General features: G+C 48.6%; 1 protein-coding gene and 1 non-coding gene across 20 annotated transcripts in view; one reads left to right on the top strand and one right to left on the bottom strand.

Annotated features, from left to right (window-relative positions):
- Positions 1 to 20,999, bottom strand: part of Clasp1 (cytoplasmic linker associated protein 1) — a 219,367-nt gene that overhangs the window by 128,965 nt on the left and 69,403 nt on the right. For all 19 annotated transcript variants that reach the window (XM_051147231.1, XM_051147234.1, XM_051147236.1 and 16 more), the window contains exons 3-7: positions 14,578 to 14,656; positions 12,952 to 13,055; positions 11,693 to 11,784; positions 9,729 to 9,804; positions 6,070 to 6,167 (exon numbers count right to left, since the gene is read on the bottom strand). In XM_051147231.1, the coding sequence (XP_051003188.1) occupies positions 6,070 to 6,167; positions 9,729 to 9,804; positions 11,693 to 11,784; positions 12,952 to 13,055; positions 14,578 to 14,656 (449 nt within the window). The remainder of the gene's footprint in view (positions 1 to 6,069; positions 6,168 to 9,728; positions 9,805 to 11,692; positions 11,785 to 12,951; positions 13,056 to 14,577; positions 14,657 to 20,999) is intronic.
- Positions 15,228 to 15,352, top strand: LOC127191236 (U4atac minor spliceosomal RNA). Its single transcript, XR_007830856.1, has one exon. It is a non-coding gene; the product is annotated as a U4atac minor spliceosomal RNA (small nuclear RNA).

The following is a 20,999-nucleotide window of genomic DNA, read 5'->3' as shown; positions in this document are numbered from 1 at the left end:
TGAGCTTGAGTCCCAGAACCGATATGGTGGACAAAGACAGCCAACTCACACAATCTGTCCTCTGCATACCACATGCATGTTGTAGCATGTGTGCACATACGTCACATCTTATCAGTCTACCTCCACCACCCTCGCTTTCTCTCTCATACACACAGTGAAGTAAATTGTGTGTGCGTGTGTGTTTAAAGGAAATAAGCATGCCTTCAAAATCTCAACCTGGGCCAGGCATGGTAGTCCATGCCTTTACTCCCAGCACTACAGAATCAGAAGCCAGCCTAGTCTACATAATGCATTTTTGGACAGCCAGGGCAACACAGTGACACCCTGCCTCAGAACAAACAAACAAATTCATCCCAACCTGAAGGATGGAAGAGACTAAGGGGAAAACCAAAGTCATGTGAGGAGATGATGTTGTGGATGAAGTGTTTTCCCTTTAAGCAGGAGGACCAGAGTTCAGGTCCCCAGAACCAGGTGCATGCTGGGTAGGCGAGCTGACCCACCTCTAATTCCACTCTCAGAAGGCAGAGACTAGGGGTCCCTAGGTCAAGCTCTGAGTTTGAGTGAGAGACTTTACTTCAATAAATGAAGTGGAAGAATGACTGAGGATGATCGCTGACAGCAACCAGGGACTCCACATGTATGCTGGCTACTCCATGCCAACCTGACACACGCAAGAGTCATCTGAAGGGAGCAGAGTCAGCTGAAAAAATTCTTCCATTAGATCCAGCTTCAGGGCACTGTGGTAGGGTGAATAAAATGGACCCCATAGGTCCATAGGGAGTGGCACTATTAGGAGGTGTGGCCTTGTTTGAGAAGGTGTAACTGTGGAGGAAGTGTCACTAGGGAGATGGGCTATGACGCTCAAGCCACACTCAATATGGCATTTTCTTCCTGTTGCCTGCCAATCCAGATGTAGAACTCTCAGCTCCTTCTCCAGCACCATGTCTGCCTGCGTGCTGCCATGCTTCCCGCCATGATGATGATGGACTGAACCTCTGAAACTGTAAGTCAGCCCCAATGACATGTTGTCCTTTATAAGAGTCGCCATGGTCATGGTGTCTCTTCACAGCAATAGAACCCAAACTCTAAGACAATCATTTTCTTAATTAGTGATTGATGGGGGAGGGCCCAGGCCATTCGGGGGTGGTACCACCCCCAGGGTGGAGGTCCAAAGCTCTGTAAGAAGAGTAAGCAACGAAGAGCAAGCTAGTAAGCAGCATCTGCTCGTGGCCTGTGCATCAGCTCCTGCCTCCATGGTCCAGCAGTGTTTGCGCTCCTGTCCTGACTTCCTTCAATGAAGAGCACTGATTTGGAAGTGGACGCCAAATAAGCCCTTCCCCTCCCCCAAGCTGCTTTGCTCCTGGTGTGTCACACAGCAACAGCAATCCTGACAACACATACAAGTGCACCTGCACCCACACACATATGAGCCCTACATAGAGACATGACACCACAAACACAAGTGTAAGCCATTAGCCTCAGCTTGATTCCACAGATCCCACATAAAGGTGGAAAAACAAGTCTATTCCAGAGCTGTCTTCTGACTACCTCATGTGTGCCATGACACACACCCCACCATCAGACATCCAAAATAAATGTAACAACAACAATCACAAAATCAAAGCCCTCTTATTCCATCTAATTATCTCATGTACACTACAGGGTCATGGAGTTAGGCTCCACTCACCTGTTCACAGCAGCCCTTTGGTCACATGTGTCCAACTCACACCAAGACAAATGGCTCCTATATTCTGTGTCAGCACAGTGTGCCACAGCCCTAATGCACAGGACCCTGGAAACTCTTCCAGGAAACAGAGCAGAGAAAACCAAGCAGCCAAGTCCAAACAAGTAAGTCTTGGCTCTGACTCTTAATACTGTGTGATCTTTCAAAAGTCAGTTTTAGTCTCTGTCCCGGTCTAGGGACACAGGGACACAGGGACACAGGGACAGGCTTGGGACAGCTGTGCCCATCTAGGATCATCAACATTTTAGAAAGCCAGTTGTTATATTACATATTTTTATTCTATCTATAATGAGCCATTTCTAGATCAAGTTTTCTTGGGCCTAGTGTACTGGCTGGTTTTGTGTGTCAACTTGACAGAAGCCAGAGTCACCAGAGAAGAAATGCCTCTGTGAGATCCAGCTGTAAGGCAGTCTCTCAATTAGTGATCCACGGGGAGGGCCCAGCCCATGTGGGTGGTGCCAGGCCTGGGCTGGTGGTCCTGGGTTCTAGAAGAGAGCAGGCTGAGCAGGCCTTGAAGAGCAAGCCAGTGAGCAGCACCCCTGTGTGGCCTCTGCGTCAGCTCCTGCCTCCAGGATCCTGCTCTGTCTGAGGTCCTGCCCTCACTTCTTTTGGTGAAGTGTAAGCTGAATAAACTCTTTCCTCCCCAACTTGCTTTTTGGTCATGGTGTTTTGCCATGGAAACCCTGAGACACCTAAGGTGCCATTTCTCTTGCACCAGTTCTTTGCGTTGGAAATGTCACTGCAGAACTGAAAACTAGCCTTTGAGGATGCCTGTTATGGATAGGCAGGTATTCAGACCGGCTTTGGTCACTGCACTAGGTGCTGGGTGTACACAAGACATAAAGCAACAAAATGATATGGGTGTGAATGGTTCAATACCAGTACCTTTGAAAAACGTGAGGCATTGCAGTGTTCTGAATAAGAATGGCCCTTATGGGCTCATATTTGAATACTTGGTCCCCAGTTAATGGAAGTGTTTGGAAAGGATTAGAAAGCATGGCCTTGGAGGAGGAGTGTCACTAAGGATGGGCTTTGCAATTTCAAAAGCCCATGCCACTTCCATTAAAGTGAGCTCTCGGCTCCAGCACCTTGCCTCCTGCCTGCTGCCATGCTTCCCCAGCTATGGTCACAGACCAGAAGCCTCTGAACCCGTGAGCCCCAATGAAGTGCTTTCTTTTATAAGTTGCCTTGCTCATTGTGGTGGTTTAAATAGAAATGGACCCCACAGGTACATAGGCAGTGGCACAGTTAGGCCGTATGGCCTTGCCGCAGTAGGGGTGGCCTTGTTGGAGGAAGTATAGTGGGCTTTGAGGTTCCAAGTGCTCAAGCCAGGCCCACTGTCACCCTCTTCCAGCTGCTTGCACTCTCAGCTCCTTCTCCAGCACATGTCTGCCTGTGTGCCGCCATGCTTCCTGCTATGGTGGTAGTGGACTAAACCTCTGAAAACAGTAAGCCAGCCCCAATTAAATGTTTTCCTTGTTAACAGTTGCCATGGTGATGGTGTCTTTTCACAACAATAGAAACTCTTAAGACATTCATGGTGTTTTGTAACAGCAATAAAAAAGTAACTAAGACAGAAGTTGGAGTGGGTTAGTGCTGTGACAGGCTTGACCATGTGTTTTTTGGAGGACTGTGGAAGACTGTGGGACTCTAGACTAGGAAAATGGGTGAATGCTGTAAGCAGAGCTTAATGGGCCAGTCATCGTAGTAGGAGCTCGGAGGACCGCAGTGCTAAGAACAATATGGACTATGGAGGCACAGCTCAAAATGTTTTAGACGATATTAGTTAGAGACAATCCTTGTGTACTTTGGCAAAGAATGTGCTTTGTGTCCCTGTCCTAAGAATCTGCCTGAAGCTAAACTGAAGAGTTCTGAACTGATTTTGTTAACAGAGATTACAGGATGGCCTAATGTTGACTCTGTTGTGTGGTTACAACACAACAAGTGTTAGTGATCACTCTTACGTAGATCTACAATGAAAAAGAGCAAGTGGGAAACGACGACGACGACGACGACGACGACGACGACGACGATGATGACGATGATGATCGCAAACCACACAGTCTGCAGAGAAAAAGAGCACCAGGAAATGTAATGCTGGAGCCTTGGTTGGTGCTGAAAGGAGAACTGGAATGAAGGGTGTGATGTCCTCAAGGGGAGAGGACATCCCCCTCCACTAGCTGATCCTGAAACTTGTTGGGGGCGGGCGGGGGGGGGGGGGTGTGTCTAAGGAATTAGCTGTTCCTAAAGAGCAGCAACAAATCAAAGTTTATGCAAATGTAATTCGAGGAGGGGCCCAGGTCCATCTCAAGCAGGCAGCAGAACTTCACAGCTTTGGCCACATGCATTAGAGTCACAAAGGATGCAGGAATAAAGGGTTGTGGAACCATCAGTGGTGGCTAAGGAATGCTGCTGAGGCCAGGCCTGGGCAGTCGATCCCTACATGGAGGCCGGGAGAGGCCCCTGTATGATGCTGTGATGTGAAGCACGGGTTACATGGAAACCTCAAGATGCTGGAGATGCCAGAGCCATGGGTATCTGCCAAGGAGAGCTGCACACAGAGGGTAGAAACAGACTGAGCGAGACACCAGCTGCAGTCAGACAAGCTGGAAGAGACATCTAAGCCTTCTGACATCAGAAGAAAACGTACAAGCGGCTGGAGAGATGGCTCAGAGGTTAAGAGCAATGGCTGTTCTTCCAAAGGTCCCGAGTTCAATTCCCAGCAACCACATGGTGCCTCACAACCACCTATAATGTGATCTGATGCCCTCTTCTGTCCTGCAGGTGTACATACAGGCAGAGCACTGTATACATAATAATAAATAAATCTTTTAAAAAAACATACAAATGTCACAGTTTGCCCTCTGGGTTTTCTGTCTTGCTTTGGTCTAGCATTTCCTCACTATGCCCTCTCTCCCTCCCTAATGTAATAGTAATGTATATGTTCTGTGTCATTATATGATAGAAGTGTGTGAGTACCATTTGGTTTATATGGGGGTTACAACTGAGAGATTGTCTTTAGTCTTAAGAAACACTTTGGACTTTAAAACTACACTGGGCCTGTGAAAGACTATGGGGACTTTTGAAGTTGGATTAAATGCATTTTGCATCATGTTATGGCTACAAGCCTGTGGGGCCCAGGGAGTAGAACATGGTGGTTTAATGAGAATGGCCCCTAGAGACTCAAGTATTTGAATGTTTGATGCCCGATGGTGGAACTGTTTGAGATGTATCACAAAGTGTGGCCTTGGAGGATGCATGTCACTGGGTGTGGGATTGGACAGTTTGCAAGACTCACTCCAAATTCTCATATTCCACCTCCCACCGTGTGTGTGTGTGTGTGTGTGTGTGTGTGTGTGTGTGTGTGTGTGTGCGTGTGTGTGTGCATGTATGTATGTATATGTGTGTATGTGTGTCTGTGTAGGGAGGGCAGGTACTGTGAAAGCCAGGTTAACCTTGGGTGCCATTGCTCAGGTGCCAAGCACCTTGCTTTTTGAGACAGTCCCACTGGCCTAGAGCCCTTCAGCTCACCTACATGGCTGATGAGGGGGCCCAGGGATTTCCTTCCCTCCTCCCCAGTACTGAGACTACAAGCACCCGCCCCCTCACCCAACTTTTCTAAGTGAGATGTGAGGCTCAAACACAGGGCCTCGAGCTTACAAGGCAGCACGTTCCTGAGTCGTGCCCCAGCCCAGTGTTTTATTTTTGAGAGACTAAGATAAAAAAGCTTCCACTGGTGTCTGATGTAGAGAGGGTCTTAAGCTTCATAATTGTGGATTCTTTGAGTAAAATTACAACATCAAAAATAGGAGCATGAGTCAGGCGTGGTGGTGCACGCCTTTAATCCCAGCACTCAGGAGGCAGAGGCAGGCAGATCGCTGTGAGTTTGAGGCCATCCTGGTCTATAAAGCTATTCCAGGTCAGCCAAGGCTATTATTACCCTGTCTCAAAAAAAAGGGGGGAAAAAAAAAAAGAGCATGGACCAATGTGAAGCCTGAAAAGGAGCAAGAGAAGGGATGTAGGAAAAGTACCCCAGACACACACAACACATATGCTTAATGTTAAACAAGTATTTTACAATTTAAATAAATAAAATAAAATAATCATTTTAAGGGCCAGTGAAATGACTCAGCAGGTAAAGGGGCTTTCCGTCAAGTCTAACGACTTGAGTTCAATTCTCAGGCTCACATGGAAAGAACTAACCCCTGCAAGTTGTCCTCTCACCTCCAAAAACAACATAGCACAAGGACTCACATACATAGATACAAATAAATACACTAAAAAAAAAAATTTTTAAGTGGAAAAAGGAGGAAGTGAGCACTTACCGAGACTGTGGCAGGCCTTTTTTACTGAGGTCTGCCCTCACACGTTCGCCTACATGTCTATAGATCTCCACCAGACTGTTTATTGCTGCATCTCGAACCTAGGCATAAAAGAAGAAAGCTTACCAGTGCTTCATGTCATCCCCAGCTCGTCCTGGTAAAGCCCAACAGACTAAATGCCCCCCAACTTATCACCAGCACAACCATGTACGCATCCCTGTACACACCACACTAAGCAAGGGCACGGTTGGGGGTTTTCAGCCTATAAAATGATCCCAAATAATAGAGAAAGTCCCCAGCTCTTTAGACAGAGCTGCAAGCCCTCCCCACTCTTCAGCATGAAGTCAGGAAACCAGACTTTCCAATAAAGAGCAATGAACAATGCTACAAGCACAGCATTAGCTATGCGGTGGTTTGAGTGAGCATGGCCTCCAGTCGGCTGAACTGTTTGGGAAGGAGTGAGAGGTATGGCCACATAAAAGGAGGTGTGCCACTGTGGGTAGGCTCTCAAAGCCTACACCAGTCCAGTTAGCGCTCTCACTCGCCTCCCTCCTGCCCCTGCCACCCTGCTCTCTCTGCCTTGTGGACAACATGTGAGCTCTCAGCTCCTGCTCTAGCGCCATGCTTGCCTGCCTGCATGCTGCCATGATGGTCACTGACTCTAACCTTTTGACCCGGAATCCCTGTAAAAAAAAAAAAAAAACTCTTCCGTATGTAAGTTTCCTTGGTTACAGTATCTCTAGTAACTAAGACATTGTATAAATAGATTATGTAAAGCATCAGCTTCATGTGTAAGGGGATTAAACAAGCAAAAATGAGCAGTAACCTGCTATAAGGGTCCATATTTAAGGAGCTTAAAATGCTAAAAAGAAGAAACATCACACACAGATGCTACTTTTAACAGAAGGCAGGATGTGACCAACACTGTCTGATACCAAAGATCACAGCAGAAGGTAGGAGCGGGGATGTTGGGGAAAAGCTGGCCCTGTAGGCACCAGGACCCAGGGGACCCCTCTCCAGGTGGTACACACTTATAATCCCAGCACTGGGAAAGCAGAGACAGATGGACCCTGGGGCTCAATGATCATCCAGTGGCGCCTACACATGGAATTCTACAACCGTGAGACTATCTCAAAAAACCCAGGTGGACAGTGCCTGAAGAACGTGGGAGTATCACAGTTGTCCTCTGGCTTCCACATGCGCCCACCCACCCACACCGCCCGGCATTTGCACCTACACACATACATAGAGAAGGTGGAGGGAGGGAGGAGTCAAGTAAGTGCTCAGAGGAGCCGGACCTCACCAGGTCCCAATAAAGTGCAGCAGGTGTCAGGATCCAAGTACGACTCAGTAGTGCAAGGCTTGAGGCACCTGCGCCCCTCGTGGGCTACAAGTACATCAGCTGGCCAGACAAAGGACCACTGCACAAGCAGTGACGTACGGAGTAAGGGACGGGACGGATGTGTTCACTTCGAGAAACTTCATTATGGAGTAGACATTAAATATCAATGTATTGGTGCTAAATTTCTTTACTATAAAAACGGCATGTGGAGCCATTGAAGTAGCTCAGCAGGTAGAGTGGATTGCTACCAAGCCTGAGGAGTTTCATCCCCAGATCCATGCAGAAGGAAAAGCTGCCTCCCCCAAGTTGTCCTTCCACCTACACGTGTCTTCTGTACACTTACACTTATCTTGAAAAAAACGTGTTTGCTATTGCACTGAACTGTCCAGAGTAAAAATATTATGTCTGCATGCATGCCATTTCCAAAGGTTCAGAAAACAAACACACGTCTGGAAATGTGTGAGGCACAACGGATGTACAGTCAATCTGCCAGAGAGCTAACTGTAGATGGGTAATAGAGGTAAAAGCATAAAAAAGTCATAAGAATTTTCTTATTTAAGGCCTCTGGCTCAAACCACCACAACAGGCCATGCTGAAAGTGGCCCATAAGGTACGAGCGCCTACAGATACAAAACGTGGCCATTAAGATTCAGTTTGGCCGGGCGTGTTGGTGCATGCCCAGCACTTGAGAGGCAGAGGCAGGCAGATCTCTGTGTGTTTGAGGCCAGTCTGGTCCACAAAGTGAGTCTAAGACAGCCAAGGCTGCACAGAGAAACCCTGTCTTCAAAAACAAACAACAACAACAAATCAGTTTGTTAAGACAATTTCACATTTTATTTTTAAAAAATTGTTGGGATTAAAGGCATGTGCCACCATGCCCGGCCAAACTGAATCCCAGCACTCGAAAGGCAGAAGCTGGTGGATCGCTGTGAGTTCGAGGCCAGCCTGGTCTACAAAGTGAGTCCAGGACAGCCAAAACTACACAGAGAAACCCTGTCTCCAAAAAAAAAAAGTTTCACTCTGTTGCTTTTCATCTTTTATAGTTTTTACATGTATATTATTGTTTTGCCTTGCATGTATATTATGTGCACTTTGTATGTACTTGAAACCCTGAGATCAGAAAAGAGCACCAGAACACCAAGACCTGGAGTTATAGACAGTTGTGAGTGGTCATGTGAGTGCTGGGACCTGAACTGGGGTTCACTGCAGGAGCAGTAAGTGTTCCTAACATAAGATAGCCATCCGCTTTGTCATCAACATGCACGGACCCAAGTGTGCACCAGGGCCAGCTGTGCAAGGCCAACATGGCTTTACTCTAGGCTTTTTTTGTCGGCCCAAGTATATCTTCAAACTGATACTCATCCTGTCTCTAATAGCAAACATGAGAACAAGTGAGTCAGTGTGTTCAGGATGTGGGACTGCGCTGATCATGTGACACTTAGTCCGAGTTACTCCAAAACAAGGAGAACCTTGACAAAAGCCCTAGAGAGATGCTCGTACTTGTCCCTGATCCCCCTCCCCCAACACACAGCTCAGGGCAGCTCTGGGGCTGGGCGCCTGTGTCTGCTAAGGGAGCATCCCCTGGCGGCAAATGTCAAGAGAGAAAACCTGGGAAGAGGCAGATGAACTCTGAGACTCATCTGAATAGCTTTAAAGGGCACAAGAAGATCACTTTCCCATTTCTAAATGTTAACACCTTCACTGCCGGTACCCCTCCAAATCTACATGGGATCTGAGCTTCTGAGGAGGGAGATGCTGGTGTGACCCCCCCAGCACAGAGCACAGGGTCCTAGGATGGCAAGGTGAGACTTCTCTAAGGGACTTCTGCAGAAACAGGGCCAGAGGCCTGAGGGTGAGAAGTGACAGCAGAGCGCTGAAATCTTTCTGAAAAACTGCTGTGGCCATTTCTGGTTTTTTGTTTTGTTCGTTTGCTTTTAGTTTTTTGGATTTTATGTGCATGGGTGTTTTGCTCATATGTCTGTCTACGCACCAGTGTTATGGATGGTTGTGAGCCACTATGAAGGTGCTGGGAATTGAACCCCACTCTTCTGTAAGAACAAGTACTCAGCCATCTCCCCAGCCCACTGATAGACTATAAAGTATGATTCTATACCCAGAAATCGCTATGATTTCTCAGTACAACGTACAGGAAGGCTGAATTAACACTACATTTGCTGTGATAATTTATAAATGCCAGTGGTGAGCTAAAATTCTTAAATCACAGTTAGAGGTCCACAGAGATAAGCACCACCCACCCGCCTCTCACACAGACCTACCAGATGTGCCTTCGCAGGCTGCAGGCTGCACGACTTGCACTCACCTGGCTGTTGGGATCTCCCAGTAAGTTACATATATGTGGCACGATCTTGCTTAGTGTTAGAGTCTGGGCCCCAGAGCTGAAATCAGAAGGCATGAGTGAGAACAAAGGGAAGAAGGATGCCAACACCCACACCTGCTCTTCCCTCACGGCCCCCCAAGGTGTGATTAGCCCCTCACACCAGGGTTCCCTCCATTCTACTCAAAGCACCCCACAGCCCATTTGCAGAGCTCAGGCCTTCACTGGCCTGTGCCTTGCTGTCCTGCTTGCCTCAGACCCTAGCCCTGCTGTGTCAGGTCACACTTCCTGCTCTGCCAAACAGTTGTGGGGGGGAGGAGGGGACAGGGTCATCTCTAGAGGGGCCTTCAGACATTCCTTTAATGCTGCTGGGAATAAGGTGGCTGGCTGCAGGGCATCTGACAACACACTGCTCTGCTGGGCAACTTCAAGTTTGTCGCTTTTCTTTGAAGTCTGCTTTTGCTTTCGTTTATATGCATGTCTATCTGTGTGCACTCCAGAAAAGGATGCTGGGTCCCCTGAAGTGACATTTACAGACAGCTGACAGCTTCCTGCTGTGGGTTCTGGGAAGCAGACTTGTGCACTAACACCCTGCAGCCTGCTCGTCACTTCTCACTGCTGTAATGCCTACGCCACAGAAACCCTTTGCGAGTGCACGCCATGAAACAGCACCGACAACTCTGGAAATTAGTTCTGCAGTTTTCTTTTAAAAACTAAAACTGGAGTGGGGATTGGAGAGATGGCTCAGAGCACTTGCTGCTCTTCCAGAGGACCCAGCTCAATGCCCAGCACCCACGTGGCAGCTCGCAGCCATCTATAATCCAGTTCCAGGGGCGCTAATGCCCTCTTCTAGCCTGCCAGAGCACCAGGCACACATGTGGTGCACAGATGCACCTGCAGGCAAATCTCCTCAACATGATAAACAAACCAACAGTGGGCTTAGAAAATGGCCCTGTTATTGAACTCTTACCCAAGAGAACTGAAAACTTACCATAGCAATTTTACTCCTAAGAGGCCCAAACTTGAAGTCACCCATATTTTCTTCAATGGATGAATGGCTAAAAAACTGGACCACATCTATAATATATATTCTATCCCATATAATCAGCCTATACACTACCATAGATTCTATGAATTATCACCATCAGCGGCTTACAGTGCAAGCGCTAGGGAACTTAACTAAGTGGAAATCTACAGGGCAGCCCTGAACGGGTACACAAGGCTTGATTCCACTTGAGTAACAGTTTGAAGGCACAAGCTCATAGAAACGACCCAAATTAGGGTTGCCACAGGCTATGCAGCACACCTACAAAAGGGCAGTGGGCAGGAGCCTCATCCACACACACAGGCCTATGTGCCGCGTGGCAGTGTGAGCAAGCTCTGTGGACAGCACCAGCACTTCCTACAGAGGCCACACCGTCCTTTGCAAAGTCTCACCACTGCCCAGGTGCTGGAGAGGACCTGCTTCTCAGGACTTTACAACTACCTGCAGATCTAATTACTTCAGAATAAAGGGTGGTGCTGGTGGTCTTTGCTTTGTTTTATTTTTTAAAGCTCTAGCAAAGGGGCCAGAAATGTAATTCAAATTTTACAGTACTTGCCTAGCCAAATAAACAGGACACATGTGCCAGTAACTGCAGCTGTTGAGGGGTGGAGGCAGGAGGATCGGAAGTTCAAGGCATACTCAGTCACAAAAGGAGCCTAAGATCAGAATGCTACAGGAGACCTCATCTTTTTGTTCCCCCAAGACAGGGTTTCTCTGTGTAGCCTTGGCTGTTCTGGACTCACTTGTAGACCAGGCTGGCCTCCAACTCACAGCGATGCCTGTCTCTGCCTCCCAAGTGCTGGGATTAAAAGTGTGCACCACCACACCCAGCTAGACCCTATCTTTTATTTAGGGAAAAAAAGGCTTTAGCCAAGCAGAGTTTGAAGGTTCACCCCAGACTTACGCATTGAGTGTTGCGATAAGGCAGAGGCAGATGCCCTCTCTCGTGCGGAAGTTCTTGTGTTTGAAGCCTCCGAGCATTCTGTCCCACACATACTGCAGGTGACAAGAAACAGGTGGGACGTAAGGATTCTGCAGCTTTTCACAGTAAGGGAGGAGTCGACAGAATTCGAGCCTCTTGGCAGGAACCAAACTGGTCCCATCCCCACCACCCACAGGGTCCTCTCCCAATCACCCTGAAGTGGGGCAGGGAACTACTCTACTAAACACGTCCAGTTAAAGGACAATAAGCACGTGCACTTATGTGACACTGCTGGACTCCGCCCCCGCCCCCCGCCCTGAGGAGGTAGAATCACCCCATGCTATGACTGAGAACAGTGCAGTCCATAGGACAGTAAGTGCACACACTGCTTTCTGTCTGAAACACCTCTCCTCTCCGAGGCTCCCCCCAATATTTGCTTTATCTCCCCAAGAACCTGTTGCTGGCTGCCCAGTTGCAACAACAACGGTGAGTGGGTCCCTGAAAGGCAGGGCAGGGCCCATCTGTTCTAGCGAGCACAGCTAATTTATCACATAGGAACCAGGGCCCCAGCCAGGCCTACCGGCTCCACGGATACCACCAGCTGCCTCTTTCCAGAGAAATGAAGAGCCAGTCACAGAAATCAGCTAAGGGGCCCAACAGATTAATCAAACGCTCAACACCCATGTCCAACCCACTAATTCACTCAAATGATACATTTTGCTAGTTAAAAATTTAGATCACTCATATGAGGAGGGCCTGTGGGCCGTGTAAAAATGTTCCTCTCGGTACTTGCTGGTTTTATGTCAAATTGACACAAGCTAGAGTCATCAGAGAGGAAGGGGCCTCCTTTGAGGAAATGCCTCCATGAAGTCCAGCTGTAAGGCACTGTTCTCAATTAGTGATCAAAGGAGGAGGGCCCAGCCCATGGTGGATGGTGTCACCCCCGGGCTGGTGGTCCTGGGTTCTAAAAGAAAGCAGGCTGAGCAAGCCAGGAGGAGCAAGCCAATAAGCAGCACCTCTCCATGGCCTTTGTGTCAGCTCTGGCCTTCAGGGTCCTTCCCTGTTTGAGTTCCTTTCCTGGCATCATTCAGTGATCAACAGTGCTGTGGAAGCATAAGCCAAATGAACCCTTTCCTCCCCAGCTTGCTCTTTGGCCATGGTGTTTTGTTGAGACCCTGAGTAAGACCATCTCTAACCCATCAGCCTGGGGGCTGCGCACACGCGCACTTTTCTTGCCCTACCTGGGGGTTAGCAGCTTGATCCATGATCTTTAGCAGCAGGGTTTGGTCTTGCTCCCTCACGGAGTCCTTAGCATCTCCCAGTCTGTCTATTAGACTTGGCAACACTGGAAACCAAAATACAAGTGCATTACATGAAAACAGATCTAGGGTCACGCAGTGCCCAGTTAGCAGCTGGCTGTTCCAAGGCACCCATCCTTGCCAGAGCTCCTTGCTTAGGTGCATCCAGAACCACAGACCCTGGCAGACCCTGGTGCTTGGGCACTCTGTCTCTGCCCTCACTTTCCTCCAGCCACATCCCGACATATCTGGAACCGGCTGAACTATTAAAATGAAAGGCCTTGGCAGGCAACGGTGACACAAAGGAAGCCTGAAGGAGGATGGGCCGGGCCAGTACTGTGTGCCTGTAATCTCTGCACTCGGGACACTGAGGAAGGAGAGTCAGAGTTTAAGGCCATCCTTTGCTGTATGGAATACTTAAGGCCAGCCAACACTATATGGAACACAGTAATTAAAAAAAAAAAAAAAAAAAAAAAAGGAAAGGAAAAAAACACATTAAAGTAGGTGGGCTCACAGAGACCCACCCTTCCCTGAGGGTTTACAGGCAGTTAACTGTTGATGGGAGAGGGAGCCATTTTCATGAGTGGTTACTCTGTGGATAGGAGCTGTTACCCTGTAAACAACCTTTGACCTATGTCTTGTAAACAACCCTAATGAAACTCAGGGGTTATGGAGAGAGAAAGCTATGGAAGTAGAAGGGGACTAAGTGGAGTGGGAGGGGGACAGAAGGTAACTGCAAGAGCGGGGATATGAGCAAAATATGTACAAAAGGCCATGCTTATAATTGACATGCACTAAGAAGACTATCGAACAGCAGGCCCTGTGCGGGGCAGAGCTCAACACGCTTCACTGTACCACATATACTGGTGTGTGCACATCCATACACTGAGGCAGGGGCCAGCCCACCCACGCCAATTCCACGCCTGTTAGGCCTCTTTTGAGAATCCATGTAATGCAGGAGGGAAATGGAAAATGGTCCCAACACCAAATTCCTAGCAGTAAAGTTCTGTGGTCTCACCATCTCTCTCGGTGAGCGCACTGACCACAAAGCTACAGAAAAGGAAAAGGACCATCACCGATGACCATCACTACAGGGAGATCCCAGCTACCGTTGTGGCTCAGTGTCAGAGTCTTTGGCGGGCACACAGAGGACATGGGTTCTATCCACTCGCTGCCCATACGCACACGAACGGTAAAGAAGATAGGAAAAGGGAATGGAGAGATTTTTTTACTGAAACCGCTGTATAAACAGAACTGCTTAGTGCTTATACTGCCATCATAAAACACCTTGATTTAATAGCATCTAAATTGTGAAAAAATCCAACTGACTACTTTTTTTTTTAGGACTTCTCAAAGAAAACTGCATATTGGAGGAGGGGCTTGGGACAACACGTACTGGCTGGCATCAAGTTGATGACTAATCTTTCATAAAATCCTCTACTAGTAAAAGTTCATATTCGAGGGTCACAGCAGGAAGGAATAGTTCGGGATTTGAGGGAAAGGTGCCAGTTCAGGGGGAGTGAGTCCAGGGTGGGCGGGGAGGCTGAGAGTCCGTTTGCCAGGGCTCACCTGTGCCGATTTGCGCCTTGAATCGGTCCTGCAGCCTTGTCACCAGAGCCGACAGGATGTCCATGCCCAGGAGAACCACCTATAACGGGAAACAAGCTCAGTGTCATCGGTGCGGTGAGGTAGCGCCTGCATAGCTGGTGCCTGCGTCCCAGAGCCCGGGGCGCCTAGCGACTAGGAAGGCTAAGCCAGCTCGCCAGGAAAGGATGCTCGCCACGGAAACCCGATTACGATTTGGAAGAAAAACTCGCCGAGGCGAAACTCCGTTGAAATAGAAACACCCCAAACTACAGGAGACCACCATGGCCCGGCCCCGCCCCGGTCGACCAAAGCCCCGCCCCAGAATTGCGTATGCAAATTAGCCAGGTCTCAGCCCAAAAAGGCCAACACTGAGCCTCCCTCTGGCCCCGCCCAGCGAGGCGCGTATGCAAATTTTCAGACTTGTGGAGCGCGGCCTTCTGGGTAAAGCCAAGCTGGAGTCTAGAGAAGCCCCTCGGGAGTTTCGGGGAAGCAGAGAGGGTATTAGGCGTCGGAAGCTGCACTCGTAAAAATACTGTCCACCGGGCGGGCTGGGGCAAGCCGCCTGAGGCGGTCACCGCAACCTAACCCGGGTCTGCAGCTTCCCGGCTGCCCGGCGCGCGTGGTTGCAGGCAACCATCCTTTTCTTGGGGTTGCGCTACTGTCCAATGAACGTGTAGTGAGGGCAGTACTGCTAACGCCTGACAACACACCTGCATCGGTTAGAGCTCTGCTTTACCTTGGTGCAATTTTTGGAAAAACCACAAAACCTCTTTTCCGTACCTGAATGTTGAAAAACAAGACAAAACTGCGTCTCGTGTCACCCTGCGCTCCCTCAGCTGCCTGCTAGGGGGCAGCAGAAGACGGGGTTGCTGCGAGGCCGAGGTCCCTTTAGTACTTAAAACACAAACTTCCAAAGTTACCGTGCACAACCACCATTGGTACAAACCCTTGATAGGACTCAAACGTCCAACCAGCTTTGGAAGGGATTAAGTATTTGGAAGCATATAAAATGTTTCTTCTTAAGACTGGGTCTATATAGGCCTGGCCTGGCCTGGCCTGGCCTGGAACTTAATATGTAGCCCGTGCTGGCCTCAAACTCACAGCTCCCACTGCTGGAATTAAAGGCATGTGCCACACCACTCTTTACCTCCCCAACTTGTAAAATACGCTTAAAAAACAAACAAAAAACTGGTTTTACTTTTGAACCACGGTATTTGAATTTCTCTGGTTTGGCTTCCTTCCAAAGAGCACAGTAGAGAAGGGAGGTGATTTTACAGTATAGAAACCTGACAAATCATTACCTCAGCCAGGTGACCAAGGTCGGCCTGAACAATGCTAAGTCATGCTGGTGATGTAAGCTTAATACAATGTAATGCACACTTCACCTCTGTGACAGTTCCTTTAAAGCCGGGAGTAATCCCAAGAAAAACATGAGGAAAACTCAAAACACCTGACCAGTGCTCAATTGTTAAGGTCAAAACCAAGGATATCTGAGAATTTGTCACAGTGAAAGTAACTTTTTATATCCTCTTAATTTTCCTGGGAAAAGGAAAAATGACATTCCAAAGACTGTTTTTTGGAAGGACCAAATAATAAACAGACATTAAGAGACAAAGAACGGGCTCTGTTAAAGTGCACTCACTGTACACAGAGCAAGAGAAACTGGACAGGAGGGAAAGCCAAACGCAGCACAAGGCAAGGAGCTAGAGAGCTCCAAAGCGCAGGTGCACGCAGACAAGAGACGAAACATGCTCAGACACAGTGCGTAAAAGCACCAGCTGACAGTCAGTGGCGGCTACTACAAGGCACGGAGGGTGTGACAGTGCAAGGAAATAACTCCTGTACACTGCTGGCGGAAGTGTGAAGTGAGTGTCAGTGTGCGAAATTAAATTCTCAAAATGTAATTTTCAGAAAGTTAAACGTTTAACTGCGTGCTCCAGCAAGTCTGCTTCTGGACATAAAGACAGAGGAGTCAAAGCAGGGCCAGGGTTCTGTGTCGCCATGAGCGCTGGACATAAAGACAGAGGAGTCAAAGCAGGGCCAGGGTTCTGTGTCGCCATGAGCTCTGTGTCATCTCTACAGTTAGCAGCATAACAGAGGAATAGATGCTCAACACTTGCTCATCTCCACACAAGGCAAAAGCAAAGCCTAACGCACCCAGCCCTCCTCTTCTCTCCTTATCCACAACTGCCTTCCTGCAGTTTTAGTTATCACTGTAAACCACAGTCCCAAAGGAACACATGGGAAATTCCTGAAATAAGCGCTTTATCAAATTTAAATTGTGTGCTGCTCTGCCCAGCACATTAAGATCTCACACTACGCTGCTCGGTCCCACTCAGAAATGAATGGGAATCATCCCTTCGGCGTCCAGCACCCAAGCTGCACACCAGGACTGACTACAGAGCGGAAGGAACAAAGGCAGGTGCTGCCAGCTCACATGCAGATTACAAACAGAAAAGCCAATCAGTCACCAGGGAAAGAAACAGCAAGGATGCAGGGCACACTTTCTTGACACAGTAAGCGCATGAGAGCAGTGGGAACAGTGCTATTTTTACATAAATGCCCTTGGGTCCCTCCAGTGTCTAGAGGGTCTAAAAAGAGAATGCCTCCTCTAACACACCAGGCACAAGCAATGCAGCTTCAAACACAGCTCCGGTTAAACACAGATAAACACAGACTTCACAGGACCAGACCGATGAGCTGGACCACACTGGGTAAGAGCCCTCATTCCTCAGGCACTTTGGGAGAAGCAAAGCAGCCCAGACCCATACTGAGATTATCCAAGGCCATGATGTTTGCAAACTAATCCGAGCCTCCTGACCACACCAAGGCCATTTTTAGTCCGACGCAACCACAGTATTCACTGACCTGGCACTCTCAGGCTTGTTTGCCTCCCTCTGGGTGGCTTAAGACCTTGGGTAAGTCACAACACCTCCCAGGCAACACCAAAAGACCTCCAAAGTCAGCTGACTCTCTTTGGTGCCCTGATAATGCCAGGTCCTGAAAAATCACATGGGCCCTCTAAGCCCAAACTCAGGGGGCCAGGGGCCCCACCATCCACTGCAGCTGTCCTAACAGTGCATCCACTCTACAGAGTACACACGATCTTTATTAATATGCCTGGCACACAGTAGGTACCCTTAAGGACCCTCCCCTTCATCAGGAAAGCACGGATTACAGCTGAGTTTAAGGTGTTTGCAGAGCAACTGTGAGGCCGTGATGTCCATCCCCAGCCCCCACAGGAAAGCCAGGTGTGGTGGTGTGCCCCTGTAGTCCTCATGCCAGGGACACAGAGACAAGAGAACCCCCAGGTCTTGCTGACCAACTGTCTAGCAAGCTCCACCATCAGTGAGACATCACCTCAAAACATCAAAGTGAGCTGGGCATAGTAGCACACCCCTTACTCCCAGCAGAGGGAGGTGGATCTGGCAAGTTCCAGGCCAGCTTGGTCTACATAGGAGAGTTCCATGACAGTCAGGACTACATAGAGAGACCCTGCCTCAAAAGTAAGTACATAAACAAATAAAATAAAATAAAAGTGGAAAATGACCTCTAGCCTCCACATGCACACACACACACATTAATTAGATGAATAAAGGGAGGAAGGAACAAAGTCATGGAGGGCAAAGAAAAAAGTAAGCTTGCCTAAAACCACACCATCCAATGACAACTGATAAATTGTTAGCTACCCCATAATGCATCTGGCATGCCTACACATGCGGTTCTCCCCCAGTGTTATGGAAATCTTCCCAGCAGATCGATGGTCCATTTTCAGTGGCTGCCCGGCTTGCTTTCATGATTGCTGGCCCAGCCCTCCACACCCCTACCAAAAGGTGGACATGTGCCCACACGTGTGCTGCTATCCTTAACACCAACGTTTATTAGGACAACTGCAGGGATAAGACCACTCTTGCTTCTCCAGTGAGACTGTCACAGAAGGCTGCGGCTGTCCTTGAGAAGCAGGGTGCAGGGTGCAGCGTGCTCATCTCCACACACTGTGTAATCGGTGCCTCCATTGTTCAGCTGCAGCCTTGTACTAGCTAAAGGAGAAAATAATTAGTGCTCTACACTGTGCTTGTTTCCAGTTCCAAGATGAAGAGCACATTACAGATACAAGAGGAGAAAGTGTGAGTTTAGGAGCTATCCACAAAGCCAGGCGTGGTGGCACACGCCTTTAATCCCAGCACTTAGGAGGCAGAGGCGGACGGATTGCTATGAGTTCAAGGCCAGCCTGGTCTACACAGTGAGTACAGGACAGCCAAGGCTACACAGAGAAATCCTGTCTTGAAACACCTCCCCCCCCCCCAAAAAGGAGCCATCCACACACATGCACAACGGGGGACTGGTCTCGCAGAGCTGTCCTTCAGGGCAGTCACCTGGGAGTCCCTGGACACTCGAGGTAACACTTAGGCCACTGGGCTGGCTGTTTTTCAGTCCTGGACTATCACCTGGAGACAGTTAGGGGACAGCTATTGCCAGTTGCTGCCCCTACAGAGATGTGACTATAGAAAGGGACGTAGGACACTGTACCATCAAACCCTTCCCTTCACAGGAGGCTACACTGCCCACAAAAGGATAGTGAGAGCTCAAGTGAAACCAGTGTGGGGCAGAGTTAGGAAGCTGTGCTTGTAAGTCAGACCTGGAGAAGTATTCTGGGATACAGAGTCCCATACTGTGTGGTGCCTACATGGCTACATGCGGGGCTGGTGCGATGGCTCCAGGGCTTACCACACAAGTATGACCTCTGCCTTTTGCCTTTGTTCATCAGCACCCGCTGGCTGGGGTTTGCTGGCACAAGCTTGTAATCCCAGTGTTGGGGAGGCAGAAAACAGGCAGATGACTGGGGCTCCCTGGCCAGGCAGAGACCCTGCAGGAGCGGGCAGGGAGGCCAGGTAGACAAGATAGACAGCTTCTGAGGGCATCAGGCTGCCATCTGCACGTGTATAGACGCACATACATGTGCATGGGAGAAATGTAGAAAGCATGAACATGAACCAGAAGTTTTCATTTCAGTAAATGTCACTTAATGTAACTTTCAATAGCCACCCAAGACCACCACACCTGCAGCACAAATGTAAATGAGGTGGGCCATGAAAGGAGCACAGGGTGGCTGCAAAAGCTGGGCAGTGCTGAAGAGCTCCAGTAACCCAAGACTCACGAAGGGAGGACAGATTTCAAACCCTGGTGATCTACTCTAGGGAGTGACAGCACTAAGAGGATCAAACAAAACTTGGCATATCCACTCGATAAAACACTGTTTAACAACAAAGGAGATGCACACTCCACCTTGGATACACCTAGAAAACACGAGGCTCAGTGAAAAAAACAAGATGCCAAAGACGGCATACTGGACAAATTTGGTCACAAGAAACTTCCAGAGAAGGCAAACTCACTGAAATAGAAAAGAGAGAAAGGGTTCATAATGTTGAGGTTCAGAGGGGAACGACCACAAACAGTCAGGAGGGTCCCATGGAGATGATGGAGAATGTCCTAAAATCAGACTGTGAGGTCGCTATGCAGATTGTGGGAAGTAATCGGACTGTACACATGGGTCAATTCTGGATATCGCAACACTTTTTTCTTTTAAGGCAAAAGCTATTAATTACTAGGCTTAAGAGAACTCTCTGGCCTTTCTGGTGAGAAGACAGTGGAAGGACTCTGGCTGCCGAGGAGGCAGCAGGTCTGAGGCATCCGGGAGTGGAGCTATGGGTGAAGGGCAATGCCTCAGTACAGACCAAGAGCCAAGAGGCAGTGCAGAGCTTGGAGCCCATGGCGTCCACACCCTCCCACACCCACTCACAAGACTCAGAAACTGCACTGCTCTCTTGTGGTCAACTCAGTTTTCCAAAATTCTGCAGAACGTATTTAGGCAGCTTGCAGATTGACTCTTTCTCCCAAACAGAACACATGCTTCATGAAGATAGAAGTTTTACTTAGTTCCTCACTGTCCAGAACCATAGCTGTTGAGTAAATGAATGGATTCCCTTGTTGTTCCCTTGGAAAACCATCTTTTTCTTGGATTCAAAGTCAAGTTCAGTATGAATGAGTACCTTCTGACTTACGTGCTTCTGTCCATACTTTGTTCATTAAAATATAATTACATCAATTCCCTCTTCCCAGTCATCCAAAGTTGTCCTAAGATCCCCATAGCACATACTATAGCACACATGTGACTGTGTGTGTGCACGGACACACGGGCACACGCGTGTATACACATACACACACACACACACACACACACACACACACGGTTTTATAAACTGAAGCATGTAATTTGGCCTGTGCACCCTAAGAACTTTTAGGAAAAAGTGAGTCCACTGAGCTGCAGGCATCAGCAACCCAGTTTCCCCGCAGGCTGCACTCAAGTCATGCCCGACCTAAAGGCGAAGCTTTTAGAGGCGCTC

This window comes from Acomys russatus, chromosome 6, assembly GCF_903995435.1.
Source record: "Acomys russatus chromosome 6, mAcoRus1.1, whole genome shotgun sequence".
NCBI classification, from domain to species: domain Eukaryota; kingdom Metazoa; phylum Chordata; class Mammalia; order Rodentia; family Muridae; genus Acomys; species Acomys russatus.
This window is presented reverse-complemented; position numbering and strand designations above follow the sequence as displayed.